General features: G+C 34.5%; 4 protein-coding genes across 7 annotated transcripts; 3 read left to right on the top strand and 1 right to left on the bottom strand.

The window, feature by feature from the left end:
• Positions 1-1,785: 1,785 nt before the first annotated feature.
• Positions 1,786-5,448, top strand: LOC140979976 (26S proteasome non-ATPase regulatory subunit 13 homolog B-like). The gene is made up of 6 exons (XM_073445662.1): positions 1,786-2,028; positions 2,938-3,384; positions 4,121-4,201; positions 4,451-4,647; positions 4,738-4,837; positions 5,055-5,448. The coding sequence occupies exons 1-6, from the start codon at positions 1,879-1,881 to the stop codon at positions 5,238-5,240; spliced, it is 1,161 nt and encodes a 386-aa protein (XP_073301763.1). The 5' UTR covers positions 1,786-1,878; the 3' UTR covers positions 5,241-5,448.
• A 1,531-nt stretch (positions 5,449-6,979) lies between these two features.
• On the top strand, positions 6,980-9,777 carry LOC140979977 (uncharacterized). Of its 4 annotated transcripts, none has more exons than XM_073445664.1 (6): positions 6,980-7,036; positions 7,311-7,393; positions 7,621-7,716; positions 8,893-8,996; positions 9,067-9,203; positions 9,365-9,623. In XM_073445664.1, the coding sequence occupies exons 2-6, from the start codon at positions 7,334-7,336 to the stop codon at positions 9,445-9,447; spliced, it is 480 nt and encodes a 159-aa protein (XP_073301765.1). In that variant the 5' UTR covers positions 6,980-7,036; positions 7,311-7,333; the 3' UTR covers positions 9,448-9,623. The 4 variants fall into 4 exon arrangements, 3 of the variants coding, with proteins under 3 accessions (XP_073301765.1, XP_073301766.1, XP_073301764.1); XM_073445665.1 differs by having other exon boundaries at positions 7,005-7,038; positions 7,324-7,393; XM_073445663.1 differs by lacking the exon at positions 6,980-7,036 and adding an exon at positions 7,057-7,204.
• Positions 9,778-11,070: 1,293 nt separating this feature from the next.
• Positions 11,071-15,044, bottom strand: LOC140979975 (replication protein A 70 kDa DNA-binding subunit A-like). The gene is made up of 2 exons (XM_073445661.1): positions 14,525-15,044; positions 11,071-13,559 (listed from the first exon to the last, which is right to left on the bottom strand). The coding sequence occupies exons 1-2, from the start codon at positions 14,809-14,811 to the stop codon at positions 11,267-11,269; spliced, it is 2,580 nt and encodes an 859-aa protein (XP_073301762.1). The 5' UTR covers positions 14,812-15,044; the 3' UTR covers positions 11,071-11,266.
• Positions 15,045-17,813: 2,769 nt separating this feature from the next.
• LOC140979155 (hypothetical protein At1g04090-like) lies at positions 17,814-20,222 on the top strand. Its single transcript, XM_073444493.1, has 2 exons — positions 17,814-18,513; positions 18,874-20,222. The coding sequence occupies exons 1-2, from the start codon at positions 18,255-18,257 to the stop codon at positions 20,220-20,222; spliced, it is 1,608 nt and encodes a 535-aa protein (XP_073300594.1). The 5' UTR covers positions 17,814-18,254.
• Positions 20,223-20,446: the final 224 nt, after the last annotated feature.

Here is a 20,446-nt window from a genome sequence, read left to right as displayed (position 1 = left end):
GCATGATACAACGTTAAAGGAGGAGATTCGACAAGAAAATGGGAACAATATGTCACAACCATATATCAATAGCTTAAAACTAACAGATTAAACAGGGGACTTGAAGTGAACTCTCGACTGTTGGATCAACGAGTCGTCCCAGAGTGCGGCCAGGAAAGCTTCCATAGTTCATCCATGGCTGCCTTTGTCATCTCCATTTATCATCTTTCCCATGTTCGGTACAAGGGATCTTGGCCGCCACGGAGGAGCCGAAAACGAGTAGCAAAAGCAAGAGGAAAGCTTTGAAATGGAACATTGTGGCCTGTGGGTGGTTTCTTTTGCCAAGGATAATGGATGATGAGAAGATTATTCTACACACACACACTCTCTTCAAATATGGATATTACCACTGAATTTATGCTTAATTTTCTTTTAAACAAAATTGGATTACACAAAAATATTTGTTTTTAGGCTAAGTAATAAGCTTTACCAACTGCCAAATACAAAAACGATCAACTCGAATTTGGTTATAAAAAAATTAATGATCTGATTTGATTCGTAGAGAATCAGCTAACTTTGAGTCCAAACTCAGGGGGTCCGGGTCAATGATGAGGTAACTTGTGACTATCCTAATAACATGGATCCAACGTTGTTTTTAAATCTTAATAATGAATATTACAATTAGAAAATTGAATTTTTGGTTCTGGATATTTATCTATGCGATTGTGATACTTAATTTTGTCAAATTTCTTATTTTTGTTTTTTAATAATTTTAATTACTTGATAGCTAAAAAAATTTTAATTACTTTTTAAATCCTCATCTGTTATCCTTCTTCGCGCACCGAGTAAACTTTGATATAACTTAATAACCTGCAAACTACGCTAATCAAGTAAACGTACTCAACAAGCATGTGTGACATGTTCATCCAAAAAGATGTTGGTAACATAAGTTTTTACGTCATAGATAACATCAGGGGTGATCACGGTGCGATTTTACAGTTTTTTTTAAAAAAAATTCAAACCGAGTTGCCATATGCGGTCGGTTAGTATTTTGAAAAAATAATCGCGGTTTTACACGAAAAATTAGCCTTACAGTTTTGAGCGGTTTCAAGCGGTTGCGGTCGGTTTACGATTTTTTTTAATGAAAAATATGATAACATATATTCTAATTTATTTGAAAACAACAACAATATATTGTCTTCAAATATAAAATAAAGTCAAAGCATATAAAGATCAAAATAGATAAAACAATAATAAAGATTCAAAACTAAGTTAATAATTTAACAACACAACACATTCACAACAAAAAATGACATTTACACTATTTTATCCTTTTTTTACTTGCAAACAAAATATTGTAGCAAAATAAATAAATATTTTAATAAAAGACTAATATGAAGAATAATTAAGAAAAGATAAGTTTTATTTGTAAGAATAATAGTTTTGAAGAGAGTTATGATATAATGAATGATGACTTCTTTATTTGAATATGTTGTTTACAAATGATTATATATGACAAATAGTTTAGGCGGTGTAGATGCGGTTCTTGGCAAAAAACATAAATAAACCGCGTATGCTGTGCGGTTTATGATTAATATTTTTTATCACGGTTTTTATAAAATATTATGAAAAACGGTGCGGCGAAACTCGGTTCGGACGATTGGGATGGTTAATAAAAAAAATTTGATAATCCCTAAATAACGTGTGTTGATTGAAATAAAAAATAAAAAATAAAATAAAATGCAATAATAAAGATATTTTTTAAAAAAAAAAACTAAAGACAGTGGACTGAAATATATATCATTATCGAAAAAAGGAAAAGAAAATTCTACACGAAACACAAAATTTTGCGGGTGTTGATTGAAGTGCGAATCAGCGAAGACAAAGAGGCGAAGATCTATGGCGGCTTTGCAGTATTTGGAGACACAGAGAAATGAGCACCCTGAGCTGTCAGAGTGGTACAGCTCGCTTTCAGATCTGTACCAACGCAAGCTCTGGCATGAGCTCACTCTTAAGCTCGAACAGTTCGTCGCTCTTGCCGTATTTCAGGTACTAAACCCTACAATTGATTGTCAGTACTTTTCCGGTGATTTATTATTCATTTTGTTACTGTAGTTATGTAATTTGCCAGTTTTACTTTTGTTTGCAATTGTTTTGTTCGTTTCTTATGGGTAATGGAATGGTGTTTCGGGGTTTGGGGATTTTAGTGCTTTATTCGAGTGATTTTTTTAGGGATGGGTATTAGAGATTTGTGAGAATTCATAGTGATGCAATGGAGTTTATTTTGAGTATCGATCGTGGGAGAGTTCATTAAGTTTGTTGAGGAACTGAGAAAAACATACGCTATCAGGTGTTCCTTTATTGGGTATCGGTCACTCTGAATTTAGAGGCCTGCGATTGTGTGATGCTTTGCATTGTATGATTAGACACTTTGGTTTTCTATTTTGTCTTTGAAAAGTGAGAGCCGAGGGCAAGAGAAACGAATATATTGTTTTGAATTCATTTTCGATCAAAAGAAATTATATATTGACGAATAGCGAATTGGCTATGTTTAATTGTGAACTTGTAAATATGTTTGTGTAGTTAGTTTTGTTTCTTTGTTATGTGGTCAATACAATTGATTTAGATGCATCAAGTGTTTGAACTGTGAAGAGATTTCCCTAAACCCAGTTGGTTCCTTTACATAACATATCATGATGTAATTTGCTTTTTTTTTTCTCATAGCCAATTTCGCAAATTTTTTTTGGTTGGCCTTAGTGGCATAACCTATTTTTTTTATGAACAATTGGCAGTAGTTTGATCTTCTGCTAGGTACATTATCCATTGTCCTTCCTATTTTATGCAATATGTTATGAGTAGTCTATCTTCCCACATCAATTATTTACCTCTTTGCGTTGTCGTGCTTCTTTAGCTTATCTTATAAGATAACATTAAATTTCTTCCATCTCTCTAATTCAGGCCGGGGATGCTCTAATTCAGCTTTACCACAATTTCATAACTGATTTTGAGACAAAGATCAATCTTCTCAAGCTTGCTCATTTTGCTGTTATAGTTTCTCGACAATACTCGGAGAAAGAGGCCGCTATAGAGTATCTTGAAGGAGTGATTGCAAAGCTAGGTGATACAAAAGAAATGCGCATAGAGGAACCGATACTTTATATCAAAGTTCAAATCGGTACATTACAGCTTGAGCAGGGAGATAAAAAAGAATGCAAGAAACTTTTAGATGAGGGGAAATGCACACTTGATAGCATGACTGACATTGATCCGTCTGTGTATGCCAGCTTCTATTGGGTTTCATCGCAATACCTTAAATCTCGTCAAGAGTTTGCAGAATTTTATAAAAGTGCTCTCCTTTTTCTAGCTTACACTGCCGTGGATTCTCTATCAGAATCATTCAAGCTGGTAGGCTGTTTGTGCTCTTTTGTGTTTCATTATATAGGAGGCAGCTTTGGTGATACCAAGGTTATGCATGGCTGTCATGGATTTCAACTAATAATGGGAACCTATGATATTTTACTGAGATAATGTATAAAATAGTTGAATATGTTTTTAAAGTGAGAGAAAAGTATCTAGTTTCTTACGAATAGCGTGGCAACAGAATCAACAATATTAAATTAATTCCACAAAGTCAGTAATCATCTTTTTTTCTTTTTGCCTTGTTCTTATATTTTGTGGTGATTCGGTTGATCAATCTGAATTGGTATACTACACAATCCACTTAATGAGGTTTTTGCCAGTTGTAATCACTGGGCTAGAAAATAATATTATGAAATTTACTGCTTAAAAACTCAATACTGTGTAGTACGGGAAACCTTACGCCACGTGCAATTTCAGAACCATGAAGAAGTTTTGTATACCTTTGTGGTCGGGGTGAAATCTATGCTTGCTGATATACTTCTGGACATGTCATTTATGTTTATTTTCAAGTTTAATGTGTCTTGTTTTTTGGCTGTGATAATGCAGAATGCAGTGCAAGGTTCTTTTCATTGTTTCATGCATGAGTTGATGAAGCTACTATTGAATAAAAATGCTTCATTCCATAAACGTTTTCCTTTGTTCTTTTGTAGTATGATTTCTATGTGAGGGAGATTTGCTAATGCTGTCTATTTAGCTAACTATGCCGTTGCTTGTTTCCAAGGATTTGGCATTTGATTTGTCTCTGTCAGCATTGTTGGGGGAAAACATCTACAATTTTGGTGAACTTCTTGCGCATCCAATTGTAAGTATCGTGTAAAAGTTCCATCTTTCGGAAATTATATTCAAGGGAAGCCTTCTAGTGGTTTCTCAATTCTCACCGATCACATACCCATACCCTACATGGTACCTTTATATGAACTTTATGGTCTACCTCTCACTTTTGTGTGTAAAAAAGACGTGCTTCAAATCAATTGATGGGGTTGCATAGCTCTAAAAATTTGCTTATTATCGTGCTATCTTTTAAATGCTTTTTTGGACTATTTGTCTGCAGATAAAAAGTCTTTTGGGGACTAAAGTTGAGTGGTTATACTATATAATCGAAGCATTCAATTCTGGTGATTTAATTCGTTATCAAGAACTATGTAATGTTCATGGAGCTGCTCTGCGTACCCAACCTGCTTTGGTCCAGAATGAGAAAAAGCTTCTGGAAAAGATTAACATTCTCTGCTTGATGGAGATTATTTTCAGGTGATTTAGGAGAATTACATAATTGCTGATGTTAACGAGTTACGTGCTATTCTATTTTTGTTGAGCTCATGAAACATCTGTTACCTGCAGCCGTTCATCAGATGATAGAACTATCCCATTAAGGGTCATTGCTGACCGGACAAGGCTTACAGTAGAAGATGTTGAGTATCTTCTCATGAAAAGCCTTTCAGTAAGTACGCTAAAATTTGATATCTTCTTCATCCAATTTTTTCTCAAGTGGGATTTTGAATTCAGTATTACAACTTTCTGGGTTTATGGCATCATCTTAAACATGTCATACTTGGTTTAAACTGAAATGTAGCATTAGCTGTTCCAGACACGTTTTAGACTTCAAATTATGTATTTGGCCTGGTTAGATGGTGACGGCTGCCTGATTGTTGCTGCAGGTGCATCTGATAGAGGGGATAATTGACCAAGTTGAGGGAACTGTTTATGTATCATGGGTGCAACCTAGAGTTCTTGGAATTCCTCAGATCAAGTCCTTGCGCAATAGGCTCGACAACTGGGTAGATAAAGTACACACTGCTTTGTTATCTGTGGAGGCAGAAACACCAGATCTTGTTGCAGCGTAACATTCTTGGCTTATCCTTGTCATTTCTGCAGATTACCTTTAGAGGCAGATACTACTACTGATTTCACTAAAAAGAGCTAAAATCGGACTTTTCACGTGCTGCATTGTATGTTACCGTCCATGCTTGTATTTTTTAAAAATTTTATTCGGACAACTAGCAACATATTTCTGACTTGATATGTTCGATGCAGCACTATGTTTTTCGATGATATTCTACTTTCATAAATAATTTCATTCAACAGAAAGTAATGGGAAATTTCTGTATTTCGATTACCGAACTGTGGCCTAGTTTTTTAAAGACGCAGCAAAATCATAATGGGGGTATGAATCTACCATTCGATTTGAATTAGAAAGGGGGAGGTAATGAATGAACTTTTCCCTCTTTTATATGAACAAACTCCTGCTGCCAAGGTCGCTATCAGCACGGGCTCTGGTAAAACAAGGCTCTTTGCGCGTCAAAAGGGTTTTATCTGGTAAACACTAGGAATAAAAATTATGAGCTTCGAGAGGACACAATTTCAGTTTTACGTTATGCAAATAAATTCTATATTAAATACAAATATTATATTTGAATCAAATATAAATGTGAAAAAAACAAAATTTGTGTTGCCGATGTTCTGTGTTATACTCGCTCAAACTTACCAATACTAATTGTATTTGTTTACTATTTTGTGATATTGAAATTTGATCGTGTACTTGCCCATCGAAGGGCTGACTCCACAGTGAAAAATCCGGAAGAATTCACATGTACATTTAATTAACTTTTCTGAACATGATAATATCTAAAGCTCGTAGGTAAATGGTGATAGCGCTATAGCAGGGAGACTTTGGTCCCATTTATGCTGGAAGTGTTCCTAGAATGTGAATGTAATCCATGAATTTCCGAGAATGGAAAGTGGCTCGATGAAATTTCAACGAGGGAACTACCATTTTTTGAACTACAATTAAAAAATCAAAAGATGAAACTAGCAATAACAATAATAAATACGATAATGCAATAGGTGTAAAGAAACTATCAGACATTGATAAGAGACACACCAGCGCTCCAACTCCCACACAGGTTAAAAAAAATAATAATAACAATATAATGAAAAAATGTGTAAATAAACTATCAGACATTGCTGATTAACCATCAAATAAAAATCCACCTTGACAACCAACAGTCGAGTGCCAGCCCTACTGAAGCTCGTTCAACAGCTAACCTGCATGCATGCAAGGAATACTAGTATATACCCAGAACAAAAAAGGTTCGAAGTATTTATGAGAAAATTAGTATTGAATCTATGCATATTGAGAATGAGAGTTATTTGTGGCATTTGGAATTGATATCTTTAATGTGTCGTTACACTTTTGATAATGAACTTAAAATTGATATCAGAAATTATATCACGTGTAAAATGGTTTTGTACCCTTTTTTTGCTAGTTTGTCTTGGGCAACTTATGAAGAGGATTGCGAGGGGTTTAAGCGAGTTCAATTTTTAATTTTTAATTTTTTTAAAAAAGATAATATAAATTGATACTTGGAAAAAAATAGTTTTTTTTTTAAAAAAAGAATGAAGGAAAAGAAAAAAAGATATGGAAAAAACCATTTATAACGGAATATTTTATGACCCATTTTGGGATTGGATAAACCGAGCCCAATAAATAGTGGCCCATTAGAAGTATTTCACCGACGACTTCTCCATATCCTCTTAATCCGAGCCCAATAAGCAGAAGTATTTCACCGACCACTTCGCCATATCACCTGAAACCCCCTCAAATTCCTTAATTTTGGAGCTGACTCCCTCGATCATCAAGGTATTTCTATCTCTCTCTTTCGATTGTACAAATTTCAATTTAGCTCTGATTTTTATGTTGTTGCAATTGAGTCTTTCGTTGTTGATTTGTTCGTGAATCGCAGGATCCCTCATATCTGGTTATAGTGCTTTTTTTAATCAAAAAAACCCATCTTTCTACGTTCCTTAGGTGCGAGAATGGAGATTATTTTATTCGGTTTCGTTTTAGTTTGATGTATGCATCTCTTCAACGTTAATTTGGCGTTTTACTTTGCTTACTGGAATGTGCCTGACAGGGAACCTTGAATATTAGGCCGAAATGGGTTGGAAAGCTGCACAAAAGCTCATCCATCACTGGAAGATTCTCAGAGGCGATAATGTGAGGAGATTAAGACTGTTTTTATTGCTTATTGTTGTTATTTCTCAAAATCTTGTTCATTAGTGGTGGACCAGAAATTTTAGTATAGTAGTGGAACGTGTACTTCGAGTGAAGTTTATGTGACTTAACAAATATTCAGTATGAAATTTGTAGATTTTCATTTAAGGTAGTCATGGCATGCCGGTGTAAGCATATTTGTCATCGAGTGCCTTATTATTCCTTTTCAGGTTATGATAATCAGAGGTAAAGATAAAGGCGAGACAGGTCTGGTTAAGCGTGTAATTCGCTCTCAAAATCGTGTTATTGTCGAGGGCAAGAATTTGGTAAGCATTTTGGTTTAATGTATGGAAAAATCCATGTTTGAAATTTTAATTTTTTCATCAAACTTTTTTATGAAGAAAGCAAAACTCGAGGAAGTTTTTTTGTTGTTATTATTTATCTGGCTTGTTGGAGATGTGACACTGGGTGAGATAGCAATGTAAATGTGTGAATAAAACGGAACTCCTTTTGTCTTGTCATATGCAGCTCGCCAGCCCCAAATAAGTTTCAATTGATACATATGTATGTCAAACTGTGTTTGTCATGTTTCCTTTCTATCTTCTCTCTCATATCTCTGGGAGCATATTTTACCTTTTTCATGTTTTTTGTGATAGATATGTGTAGCAGTTATTTTTCCATCAACTATATGAAAAAATTAAGACAAATTCCAAGGAGATGACGTTATGATGTTTATTTGGTTTAATATCTTTCAACCCGTGTTGTAAATTTCCATTTTCAAACGAGGATGCAATTATTAATGGTACCAGTTTTCCCTTTCATATTACTAGTTTCATATCTTGTTATTTCGAAATGCTTAATAGGATTAGAACTAAAAACATAATTGAGTTGAATTATTTTTAGTGTTACCTAATTGCTTTAGAACTATTTCTAGTATTTCGTAGTTGTGTTGGACTATTATAGAATTTATAGTATTATTAGTATTCCATTGTTATATTTCTAGTGCTACCTAATTGCATGAAAATATTATTAGTATTATATTTGGGTTTGTACATATGATTCAGAGTTTCAGACAATCATTTGTTCTAAGTAAGATTTTCATAATTATCACTATTTTTCTTTGAAATTTGATTTTTACACGAGTTTTTAGAAATACCAAGCGGAATTAAACAACTAAGAACACACATTGCAAGGAAATTGGCGATGCATATAAAAATCCTTTTAAGGCTGATTCATCTGAATACAAATAAGATATTTAAATAGAATAGTAAGAACAGTTCTAACACAATTAAGGTTATGGTAGGAGTAGCTCCAATGCAATTAGGGAATACTAAGAATTGTTCTAATGCAATTGAGTCTCTAATGCTATTAGGTAATTTACAAAATAGTTCTATAAAATGAAAAGGTAGTTTTGCTGGCTTTTGTCTTCATCGATGCCTGCTAACTGTTACCTTTTATAATCTTGTTTACCTGTCTTGTTTCTACTTATCGTCTCACTGCAGGTAAAGAAGCACATTAAGCAAGGGCAAGGTCATGAAGGTGGGATTTTCTCAGTAGAAGCCCCTCTTCATGTCTCGAATGTTCAGGTTCTTGATCCAGTTACCAGGTGAGGAGATGATTCCTCATCTTATTATTTTGCTTTCAAATGAAATCCTGGTTCACATTTGCTTTTACAGGAAGCCGTGTAAGGTTGGAATCAAATACTTGGAAGACGGTAGTAAAGTAAGGGTTTCAAGAGGTATTGGAGCATCAGAATCCATAATTCCTCGTCCAGAGATCTTGAAGATAAGGAGCACACCTAGGCCAACAATTGGTATCATTCAGATTTATGATCCTTCATGAAATCTGCATCAACATATTTTATAATAAAAGCTTATACTGTTGATTGTCTGTGTTATTAAGATCAGAATGCTATGTTTTCTGCTTGCATCTGAAAAGGATAACTTTTCGTGGATTCCTTTTCTTTGCGTGCAGTTGGTCCCAAGGACACCCCAATGGATCTGGTCCTGGAAAAGACATATGATGCTAAAAGTGGCATGGGAATGCCAGATCTTTGAGCATTTGTTTGCTCTTTCTGTCTTTCAACCTTCTTGCAAAATGGAAGCTGATGGTTAGGATTTCCGGGATTAATGTTTACATTTAAATTGTTCCATGTCTGGATTCATCCATTTACATTTTGTTCATGATTCTTCTCACACTGGCAATTCTACTATCTCATTATTCTCATGTATACTTTCATAGTGTGGATCAATCTTCACATAAATGAAGCACGAAAACGTTGTTGCTGTTTGACTCAGAAAAGGAAAGATACTACGTAAACAATTTCCGTGACCCCTTGAAATTAATGATCACATTAGTTAACAAAACAAACAGATTATTTTTGTATAACAATGGTATACCTGTTCAATTTGAATGGGTGTATTTTAGATACTCCAGGATAATTCAAATTTCTAGACTGGGCAAGATTTAAATATTGGATTTTAAAAATTCGATAGGGATTAAATTTATGGTAATTTGTTTAGAAGTGGCTATGCTTGTAGATTTTTTAAAAAATTTCGAAGAGAGTTACATTTTTTTTCATTTCAATTGAATTTATAATTTAAGAAAAGAAGAGAGATGAAAAAACATCTATGATCCAATATAGCGCACGGAAAAACTAAGAAAGAGAAAATACAACCTAAAGTCAAACCAAACAGCATTTTTTTGATCGGTTTTTAGTGAATCACAACTTGAATTGAGTTTAAAATTCACTAAAAAAAAAAAAAATAGGTTCGTTCAAGTTTTCGATAAAATAACAAAATCAAATCGATTCAAAATGATCATATTAATATAAAAAATACGTAATATTTTTTTGTTAATTTAATATAGCTTTTCTAGAATATAGAAATATTTTATTTGATTGTTATTTTTTGTTTTATTATAAGTGAGCATTATAAATAGTACATTTACATTGACAGTTTATTTATTACAGAGTTTAGATCAAATAAAATAACCACAAAAGTGAATTTTTTACAAGTTGTGAAATTTTGTAATATGCATACATATTTTATTTTATAAATAATTTAATTATAATCATTTTATTTCACAATAAAATAAAATTTTAACATAACTTTTATCAAGTGTCGATTGATATTTTTTTTCAAAACACAATATTTCATGCACTAATTCAATGTGAAAATCAAAACTTAAAATAAATCATAAAAAACATATGACACACCAAACTGAAATTCATGATTTGGTTTGATTATAAATAATTCATGAGTTGGTTTGAGTTGAAATTTTATTAAAACGGATAAAATTTGATTTTGTTAGAATTTTTATCTAAAATCGATTCATAATTGAACATGTCTTTGAGATAATGATTTTGTAAGACCGAGCTCTTGTCGCTTTACCAAAAGATATAACTAGTGATAATGGTACAACTCAATGATTTTAAATCGTACAACAACTAAAACACCACGTTTCGATTGTCCTAACCATCAAAGACAATTATTTTTGTAATCAATGAGAATCAAATATGTGAACTTAATTCTGATATCAATTATAAAACCGCACATTTGCCGGTTTACAAAAAACAATAGCTAGTGGTAATAGTATAACTCGAATATTTTAAATTGTACAATAGCTCAAGCACCACGTTTCGATTGCTCTTACCAACAGAGACAATTATTGTACCCAACATATTCAAATTTCTCATGTTCTAAATCTAAATGCTAAAAAAGATTCTGCTGAGAAATCCACATTGATAGAAATAATTTAAAACAAAAGGTACTTATGTTTCATAAAACAAATCTACACAATCTGATGCAGAGCAAGACAAAGCAAGACTCTCATGCTTCTTCACTTAACATAGCCTAAATTATATACATCAGAAACTCAAAACCCGCCAACATATTGCTTCGATGCTGTACCATATCTACCCGGAGTTGCATTACTGCTCCCATAAGCTGGAGGAACATTGTTCGAATTGGGACAATCCTTAGCCCAGTGTCCCAATTGATGGCATTTGAAGCATTCACCAGATGCACCCCCAGAACTCGGCCTTGGGTTCACCTTATTGTTAAAACCACCTCCATAAGACTGTTGTCCTGGACCACCCATAACACTAGGACAATTTGCAGAGCTATGACCGCTAGCACCACAGTTATTACAACTCATATGCATACCAGCAGAGCTAGTAGGGGGTAGTAGTGAACCACTATACTGATTACCGTACGTGCCCATCTGACTCGGTGTGTCCCTGGCCACGTTGATGTTACTTCCACTGTAGTTCATAGCAGATGCTGCCGATTCTCTGCTTCCACTACCAAATCCACTGTGATTCAACCCGGATACTGCAATGGATTTTTCACTTTTAAGAGGTAAAGAACCCGAGTCCTCTTCTTTGAACTTGGCAATCAAGTCCAAAAGATATTTGGTCTCTGTTTGGAAATTCACCTTATCTGCTTTGACGACTGTTGACTTGACACGCTGTTCGTCACTAAACGTCTCTTCCTTGACTTTTAATTTGAATATGAATTTGGTAAACAGAACATTCCGTACCAGTTCAGAAAATCTATCATCATCTTGTTCTTCGTATTTCAAATAATACAGGTCTTTTGCTGATACGCCCAATATCTCCTCTCCTGTTTCCTGAAATGCAGTCACCCATGTTAACCCAGTGTGATCCTGGATTTGCATCTGGAGAATATATCTATAATCGCATTCATCAACTAACTGATCACATCTGTCGCATCTCCATTTCCCATCTCCGTTATTTGTAACCTTTTTGTTGCACTGACGATCCCCGATCATGATGGGGCATGCAGTATAGCAGAAGTTGTCCACTTTCATGAACGTGAGGGTGGCAGAGACAGCAATCCAATCAGGCTTCTCGGAAGTCCCTAATTTTTCGTCTTTAATCTGAGACACAGTTTTCCGTGTATCACTCCGGACAAAATTTGTTTCCCTGGATATAGATAAAGCAATGGTATTTTTTCCATCATTGTCAAACCATGTTCTGAGTTTGTGAGCTTCAAGAAAATCTGGCTCTATAAACAGCTGGCTAGTGGAAATGGTTCCCACAGATTTTCCATTAAAATCATTCACTCTACCAGATTTCACTGCCAAAACAGGAAATACCCCAGAATCGCACATGTTCTGAAGTGTTTGACCTTCGGCATTGCAAAAGTTTCCCCACAAAGTTAATTCAACACTTCTGCCTGACATGTCTTTGAGTTGGAGAGTTCTTTTCTGAGTTTCTTGACCATTTTTCCTCATTATTGAGGTGGATGGATTGATAGAAGAAACAACAGCAATCACATCCACTACACTGTTGTTGTCTAGGCCTTCAATGTCACCTATGGGGCGAAAATGAAATTGCTGTTGCGGGATGGTTTTGTCATCCTCAAAGCAGGGCTGCACAATTGAAGTACTCTCCAGATAAATCTCATGATCATTACGTAGGTGATTAAAAGTTTTCTGAGCAGGCTTTAGCAAACCTTTAGAAATCATATAAACTCTACCATGCTCAATTTGATTGTAAAACTGATCTGCCACAGCATTGAAGCATGTCACTCTTATTTCTCCTCCATCAGAATCAAGAAGATCAAATGCAAATACTTTACCATCACCTCGAGGATTGCTGTAGTGCTTGAGTTCCCCTTTGGATGTCACTCTGGCCTTGATCGTCCACCTTCCTTGATAAGGATTCAGTGCAGCGATAGGAATAACTCTTGGAGGAGCTTCATTTTTAGCTACAGGCCCCCTGTTGGAGAACATTGGAGGCGGTTGATTGTGAAGTGACTGAGGCGGCCTGACAAAATTGTTAGGAGCCCGAGAAATCCCAGAACCAGATTCTGATTTCGTATACTGTGGAGATGCATTCGTTGAACCATATGTGCTAGAGTCAAGATTGCTGATGGGAGAATTATAAGAGCGTGAGCCTGCATTTCGGCCTTCAATCACAGGAGGAGCATGAATTCCGCTGCCCACATTTGGCAGTGGAGCTGAACCAGAAGCATAAAATTGTGGACCACTTCCAGCAACTGGCTGATTTGTTGGCTGAACCTGTGCTGTCGGTCTAGCAATTGAAGGGGCATTTCCGTCGGTCTTGTTAGGATATTGTTTTGGTTCACCAATAGGGTCACATTTTTGTAGTATCACGTCCAGATCAATAATGATTATAATCCTGCACCAGTTTAGGGGAAAAGTATATTTCACAAACTGAAACATAACAAATAATTCACATGAAGTACATCAGAGACAACGTTCGGGGAATAGGCCCATACGTTAAATTTTAGATTAGTATCACTCAAAGTTGTAAATTGCGGGTTAGGTGGTGGTGGCGGTTCAAGGCGGCAACGTGGGCGGTTTGAGGCAGGGTTTGTGGCACTTGTGGGTGGTTGGGTTGGGTTGGCTATTTTGTTTTGAAGACCGTGTATAATGTATTAATAATAGGGGTTTTAAAATTTTGTTGACTTTTAACCGCCTCGCCTGGCCCCCGGCTCACCTTCAACCGCCTGCAGGACGCCTAAGGCAAAGGCAATGAGGTGGATGACCCCTCGACCGCCATTTAGAACACTGGTATCACTTGCTCAAGTCCGTGTCAAGTGCTATTATTGATACCTCAAGTCCAATAAAAAAGAGTTCTTGTCGCATTATATACATAAACTACTCCAACGACCAAAGTTCCTGATCCAATATTGCAGGACTCGTCAACTAACATGTTAAAAGCGTGTAGCCTGAGAGCATAATTTACTTATTACTAGGTTCAAATGCCAAAAATTTAATGCTTTTAGCAAAAACTTCAAATGGATCAACCGTAAGAAACCAATAGCTTATGACGTTTTAAAAAAAAAGGGGTAAAATATAAAAAGAATCAGTAAAAGACTGGGAAATAGGATAGTGAACTCAAGAATTCATAAGATAAAAATAACCATCATGAGAAAAATTTAGTATTGCATAAGTAAAGTACTCAATTTCTTTCGCTAACTGGAAAAGACTAAATTTTGAGACGCGATGACTTCTTTCTCTACCTCGATGTTCAACTGCCCACCACCACCTCACCCCAAAAGAAAATTAGAGACACAATAGAAACTGATATAAAAAAACCTAAAAGCAAAAATAAGCGTAAGGGGGATTTCGAATACTGACATGCGATTCTGAATAAGATTACAAACGAACTGCGTCAGCTGCACAATGGAACCTTTCTGCAGCATTTCAGACCGTACCAATTCGTTTCGCTGAGTCGCGAGCATGCCTTGCTGAGTGAACTCCCCGTCGGACAACAGGATCCGATACCGTTCATTGTTATTGTTCTGGTTTTGTGTGTTCACCAAACGTATGTCGGCGACTTGAAGCACGGGTTTTACGTCAGTCCACTGCGCTTCGCCGCTCGAGAGCAGCACAATCGCGCCCTCCGTCAAATTAATCGGCGGCATATTGTTGAAATTAGCGTTTGTGATCCGAAGAACTAAGTTATTGATTAATCTTAATATGTTGATTTCAGGGGAAGGATGGGAAGTGAACAGTTTTGAAAACCCTACGTGGATGAGTGAAGACGAAGAGAGCGCCAAAAAAATGGAAATATGAAGTTGGAGCGGCTCTTGGGATTTTCTTGTCTATTCTGGGTTTCGTAGACCGAACCAATTAAAATCAGCCTCGTGTAGAAATGACAACCGCTAGATATGATATAAGTTTGGCCAAACACGTGACATCTCACTCCTTCGGATTGAACTCGATAAAAATTATATAATTTTTAAATTTCATTACATATAAAATAAAATTTTAAAACTAATAAATACTTATTAATTAATATTTAACTAATAAGAGAAGAAAATTAAAATTATATATTTAAATACTAAATATGTTATAATAAAATATAATTATTTCAATCTTAAAATATTATTAATTGAAAGTACATATTAAATGATTCATTATTCAATATAATAAAATAAATAAATGAATCATTGATGATATATATACATGATAGATATATAATAGAGGTGCAGGTTGGGGACGGGTTCATAAAATATGATACTTACTCAAACCCGCTTGTAGGCCGGTTTAACCGGGTCTAAAAACTCCCTCACGTCCGGTGCCGGGTTTTTCTAATCTTGCTACATAAAATAACGGATTTTTTATATACTATATTTGAAGCATTTCTCCATACGATATGATCAAATTTAAGCATTTTGATTATCAACATGTGATATCTAACTTTTATTAAAATATGAAGAGACTCACATTCTATAATATTGTTGAGACATGAGAGATATTACTTTAAATGGAACATAGATTAAAGAGAAAATAAAACATACAAAATTTTCCTAAGAATTAATTTGTTAAATTTTAATTCGAATATTTTAAATGAGAGGGAAAACTTTTACATCCTATATTTGTAGGTGAAAGAACTAAATAATAGTTTTGAAAATAAGTTTTATCGATATTATCAATTTTAATTTCAGAATCAAATTAATAGGACATACAATATATAATGGCATAATTTATTTATTTATTTTTTTTTTTTTGAGATTTCACATGTTAACTTTCGAATTAAGCTCCATTGAGTTATAGAATACAAAAACAAGATTTTAACAAAAAAAAACATTCATATGCGGAATCTAAAAAATGGTTAAAGAATTTAACAATGGTATTTTAATATTCAATATTGTAAGTGTTTTTTACTGCATATATTTTTATAAATAATTTTTCATTTTAAAAAAATTATGATAATAATAATTAATTTAATATTTTCATTTTAAATTTTTTTATACACTCACAACCCATGTATTTTATTTTATTACTATTACTAGTATAATTCATCATATTATATTTTTATTGGAAAAAATCACAATTTTAGTCTTATAAAGTAGCTTGTTATGGTTTTAGTTCTGTAAATTGGCAAAATTTATTTTTCATCAAATAACTTGAATTTTTTTTTGTCTTTTTTTGCCCGAAAATTATTAAATTCACTGGATATTTTTTATTTGACACTGACACTTTTTTATATCACTCATATGATAAGAATAAAACTTGTGTTACACTTATTAAAATATACACATGTCACGTATGATGAAATCAAAGTTGATTAAACCATATTAGTTGGATTTAGTAGTTTCGAAAAAAAAAAAGATCAAAACGAAAAAAATTCAAGTTACTGTATGAAAACTAAACTTTAACAGGTTACAAGAATAAAACACAAAACAAACTAACTTACGTGACTAAAATTACAATTTTCCCTCTTTTATCGATTTGGTTATGTTTTATGATCGCAAAACTTGCAATATTATCAATGTTGAAAAATATCTTTTGGTTATGTTAAACATTGTTAATGAGAAACATTTTTGTATATGGCAAAAGAATGAATTATAGTTTCAATTTTCCCATGATTGATATTGTCTACGTGAATGAATATCGTGAACTTTGCTTTGTTTGATAAATCGAACGAATTATTTCCCAAAAAAAAAAGGTTAATACTCGATTTGTTCCTCATGAGTTGTTCATAAATTTAATTATGAAACTATATATAGATAACGACAACTCATAAGAATAATTTATCCCTCTCAACATGCTAAGAGAGTGGAATCACCTAATAATTATTTGACACTTCCACTAATATGGCACTAATCAATTCACAAAGTAATATATTATATTAAAAGCTTTGTCAATATTCAAGCAATTGCTTAGAATCACAATAGGGATTGTATAGTATTTTTTTAAATTCATTTCTTAATATTATAATTGTAAAAATTAATAAACGCACATATGTGATTTAGATGTGGAGTTGAACCAGAAGTAATATAAAATTAAATCAAAATTATTCAAAAGTAATATATAAAAAAGTTTTTAAAAAATTGGCCAATTGACAATATATGCGGCTCGAGCGCACTGCATCGATCACATTTTTTTCTTAATTACATGAACATTTTTTTTAAAGGGTGTTAAAGAGTGGTGTCGAAAAATATACTCTTTAACCCCCTTTAGAGAATACGTATTCATATACTTTTAGCACCTCGACTCCATAACCGTCCCACCAACTGCGGATAATTATTCATTATAATATACAATTATATGATATAATAGAATTATATGGGGTCGAGGTACTAAAAGTGTATGAGTACTTAAAAAATACACATATACACTCTTTAACACCCTTTAGAGAATAAGTACTCATACATTTTTGGCACCTCGACCCCATATCCGTCCCACCAACCGCAGATAATTATTCATTATAATATACAATTATATAGTATAATAGAATTATATTATACAAAGTAAAAAATAATATTTTTGACATAAAAATAACATTTTTTACTCAATAAAAATTAATATTTTTGACATAAAAAATAAAATTTTTTAATGGGTATACAAGTGATATCGTCACATGAGTTTTTGTACAAATTGTTAATAGAATCAATATGGTTAAAAATGAACGGGCCCAAAAATTTGATTTAGAATTTAGAGGCCAGTCAACTTTACATTTATAACAAAGATTACAAATTATCAATAACACCAAAAACATTTATTTCATTTTTGTTTAAAATTTAGAGCCGCTAAGTGCGATTATGGTTATATTGTCACTCAAAACCAATTCCACCTGTTTCCTCTCGTCGGTTTCGAATGGTAAGAATAAATGGAGTCCGCACTTACTACAAGAAATGCATTGGTTTCTATTAATTCTTTTGACTTAAAGTTAGGTAACCGTTAACTTTTACTTTTCCATTTGTTTTATCTGTAAAGAAACAATCACTCAGCCAACCCAATTCAATATAAGAGAGAAATCACGGCATGCAGGTACCAAATACTGATTATTTTCACCACAGAAATTAGCTAAGGCGACAACTCTGTTGTCTGGGAGACACGTACGTGTGCGTATGTATACATGTATGTAAAGGTTTCGAAGATGAAAAGATTGAATCTTGGTACCTGGAACATGCTTTTGGGCAGTCTGTTTCTTATCCTCGTACGCACATGTATCTGCTCCAGCAATTTCAGTGTTTTCTTTATGGTTGTACTGAGATTATTGGTGACTGGGAATTGTCTGAGTAGCAATGTTTCTTCATCAAACATGGAATCAAGTAATTCTCTGCCTATCGACACCATTTTCAAGCTTCCGTCTCCACTGCCCTCTTGGCCTTCAGGTTTGTTGTTTCTCAACACCGTTTCGGTATTCGGGTAACAGTAAAACATCCCACATTGGTTTTATAAACAACGGTGAAATGACATGAACTTGGGAATCTTTTCCCTGTAATAAAAAAGTTTTTTCGGGTTTGAATTGTTGTATTTGGGTTTACGACCTAACTTAAGTGGTTTAGTTGAAAACTGGATTGGATGTGAGCGAAAAGAGTAACATATCAACCTGAGACGTTACATGACCACTTAGACTAGTATTTTGGGTTTGAATTTCAGCTATGCTTTGGGCTTATGGCCTGCTAGCATTGTATTACTTTCACCTGCTAAGTTGGCCTTATGTTTGGTTTTTGTTCCTGCCTGCATGACAGGTGGCGGCTTTGGAAGAGGAGTAATAGACATAGGAGGCCTTCAATTGCTTCAAATATCATCTTTCAAGAAAATCTGGGCAACATATACAGGAGGACCAAACGATCTTGGTGTGACGTTTTTTGAACCATCTCCAATACCAGATGGTTTCTCGATGCTTGGTAGCTACGCCCAAGCAAATAACCAACCTCTTTTTGGTAGGGTTTTGGTGGGAAAATCTGATGCAAGTGATCAATCAGGTCAGATCTTGAAGAGTCCAATTGACTACACTCAAGTTTGGGTTAACAGTAGCCAGCCATATGGGCCGGAAAAGACAGCTTATTTTTGGCTCCCAAAACCACCCAACGGCTACAGAGCCGTGGGGTATGTCATCACATCGTCCCCTGATAAGCCTTCTCTAGACAAGATTCGATGTGTTAGATCTGATTTCACAGATGAATCCGAATCCAATAACTTGATTTGGGCACATAATGGATTGAATATATATGATTTAGGACCAAAGAACAGAGGGATGGCAGCACAAGCATTTGGTATAGGCACATTCTCTATTCAAGAAAACACTGCTAACGACACTTCTAGTTCCACCCCGCCCTTATCTCGTCTGAAGAACAACAATCCCAACTTATCTTCCATGCCTAATCTAAGCCAGGTTGAAGCATTATTGAAGACATATGCACCGTATATTTACTTCCATCCTAAGGAGATTTACCTGCCCTCTTCAGTAAACTGGTATTTCAGCAATGGTGCATTGCTGTACACAAAGGGAGAAGAGTCAAAACCTACGCCAATTGAGCCCGATGGTTCAAATCTTCCGCAAGGGGGCTCAAATGATGGCGCATACTGGTTAGACCTTCCAATTGATGAACAAGCTAGAGAAAGAGTGAAGAAAGGAGATTTGCAGACCGCAGAAGCTTATATGCACATCAAACCAGTGCTTGGAGCAACATTTACCGACATTCAAGTGTGGCTTTTCTACCCCTTTAACGGCCCTGCAACAGCAAAGATAGGATTATTCCGCAAAATTTCACTCGGGAAAATCGGCGAACACGTGGGAGACTGGGAACATTTGACGCTTAGAATCAGCAATTTTGATGGGGTACTCCACAAAGTTTACTTCTCCGAACACAGCGGGGGTAGATGGGTTGATTCCTCCAATTTGGAATTCCTGAGTGGAAACAAATTCGTGGGTTACTCCTCGTTAAACGGTCATGCAAGCTATTCCAGTGCAGGTCTTTTTTTGCAGGGGGGTGGTAATATTGGGTTGAGGAATGAAGCTGCAAAAAGTGGAATGCTGATGGACACTGGGTCCAGGTATTCCGTGGTGTCAGCGGAGGAGGTGNTATATATATAAGAATTTTGATTTATTGCACACTCGTGCACATTTATACGACCACCGACCGATGATGTCCCTCTTCTATTGAATGTGTCAATTTCATGTGTTTGTGTGTTACTGTTATTATGACCTAAAGGATAATTAAGGATTAATTTTAAAAACAAACTCAATATAATGCCAAATTTTATTATAGATATTTATAAAAAGCTCTTTTTTAAAAAGGAATTAATCCCTCTAAAAAA

This window comes from Primulina huaijiensis, chromosome 6 (genome assembly GCF_012295235.1).
Source record: "Primulina huaijiensis isolate GDHJ02 chromosome 6, ASM1229523v2, whole genome shotgun sequence".
NCBI classification, from domain to species: domain Eukaryota; kingdom Viridiplantae; phylum Streptophyta; class Magnoliopsida; order Lamiales; family Gesneriaceae; genus Primulina; species Primulina huaijiensis.
Note: the sequence above shows the minus strand (reverse complement) of the source record. Positions and strands in the feature narration are given on the sequence as shown.

Bases quoted from the DNA above. Each gene is read 5' to 3' on its own strand.
- LOC140979976 (XM_073445662.1), top strand. From the start codon at position 1,879: ATGGCGGCTTTGCAGTATTTGGAGACACAGAGAAATGAGCACCCTGAG. The intron at 2,029-2,937 runs GTACTAAACCCT...TCTCTAATTCAG, and splicing joins TCGCTCTTGCCGTATTTCAG to GCCGGGGATGCTCTAATTCA. The intron at 4,648-4,737 runs GTGATTTAGGAG...TGTTACCTGCAG, and splicing joins TTGATGGAGATTATTTTCAG to CCGTTCATCAGATGATAGAA.
- LOC140979977 (XM_073445664.1), top strand. From the start codon at position 7,334: ATGGGTTGGAAAGCTGCACAAAAGCTCATCCATCACTGGAAGATTCTC. The intron at 7,394-7,620 runs GTGAGGAGATTA...ATTCCTTTTCAG, and splicing joins AGATTCTCAGAGGCGATAAT to GTTATGATAATCAGAGGTAA. The intron at 9,204-9,364 runs GTATCATTCAGA...CTTTGCGTGCAG, and splicing joins CACACCTAGGCCAACAATTG to TTGGTCCCAAGGACACCCCA.
- LOC140979975 (XM_073445661.1), bottom strand. From the start codon at position 14,811: ATGCCGCCGATTAATTTGACGGAGGGCGCGATTGTGCTGCTCTCGAGC. The intron at 13,560-14,524 runs GTCAGTATTCGA...AAACTGGTGCAG, and splicing joins AATCTTATTCAGAATCGCAT to GATTATAATCATTATTGATC.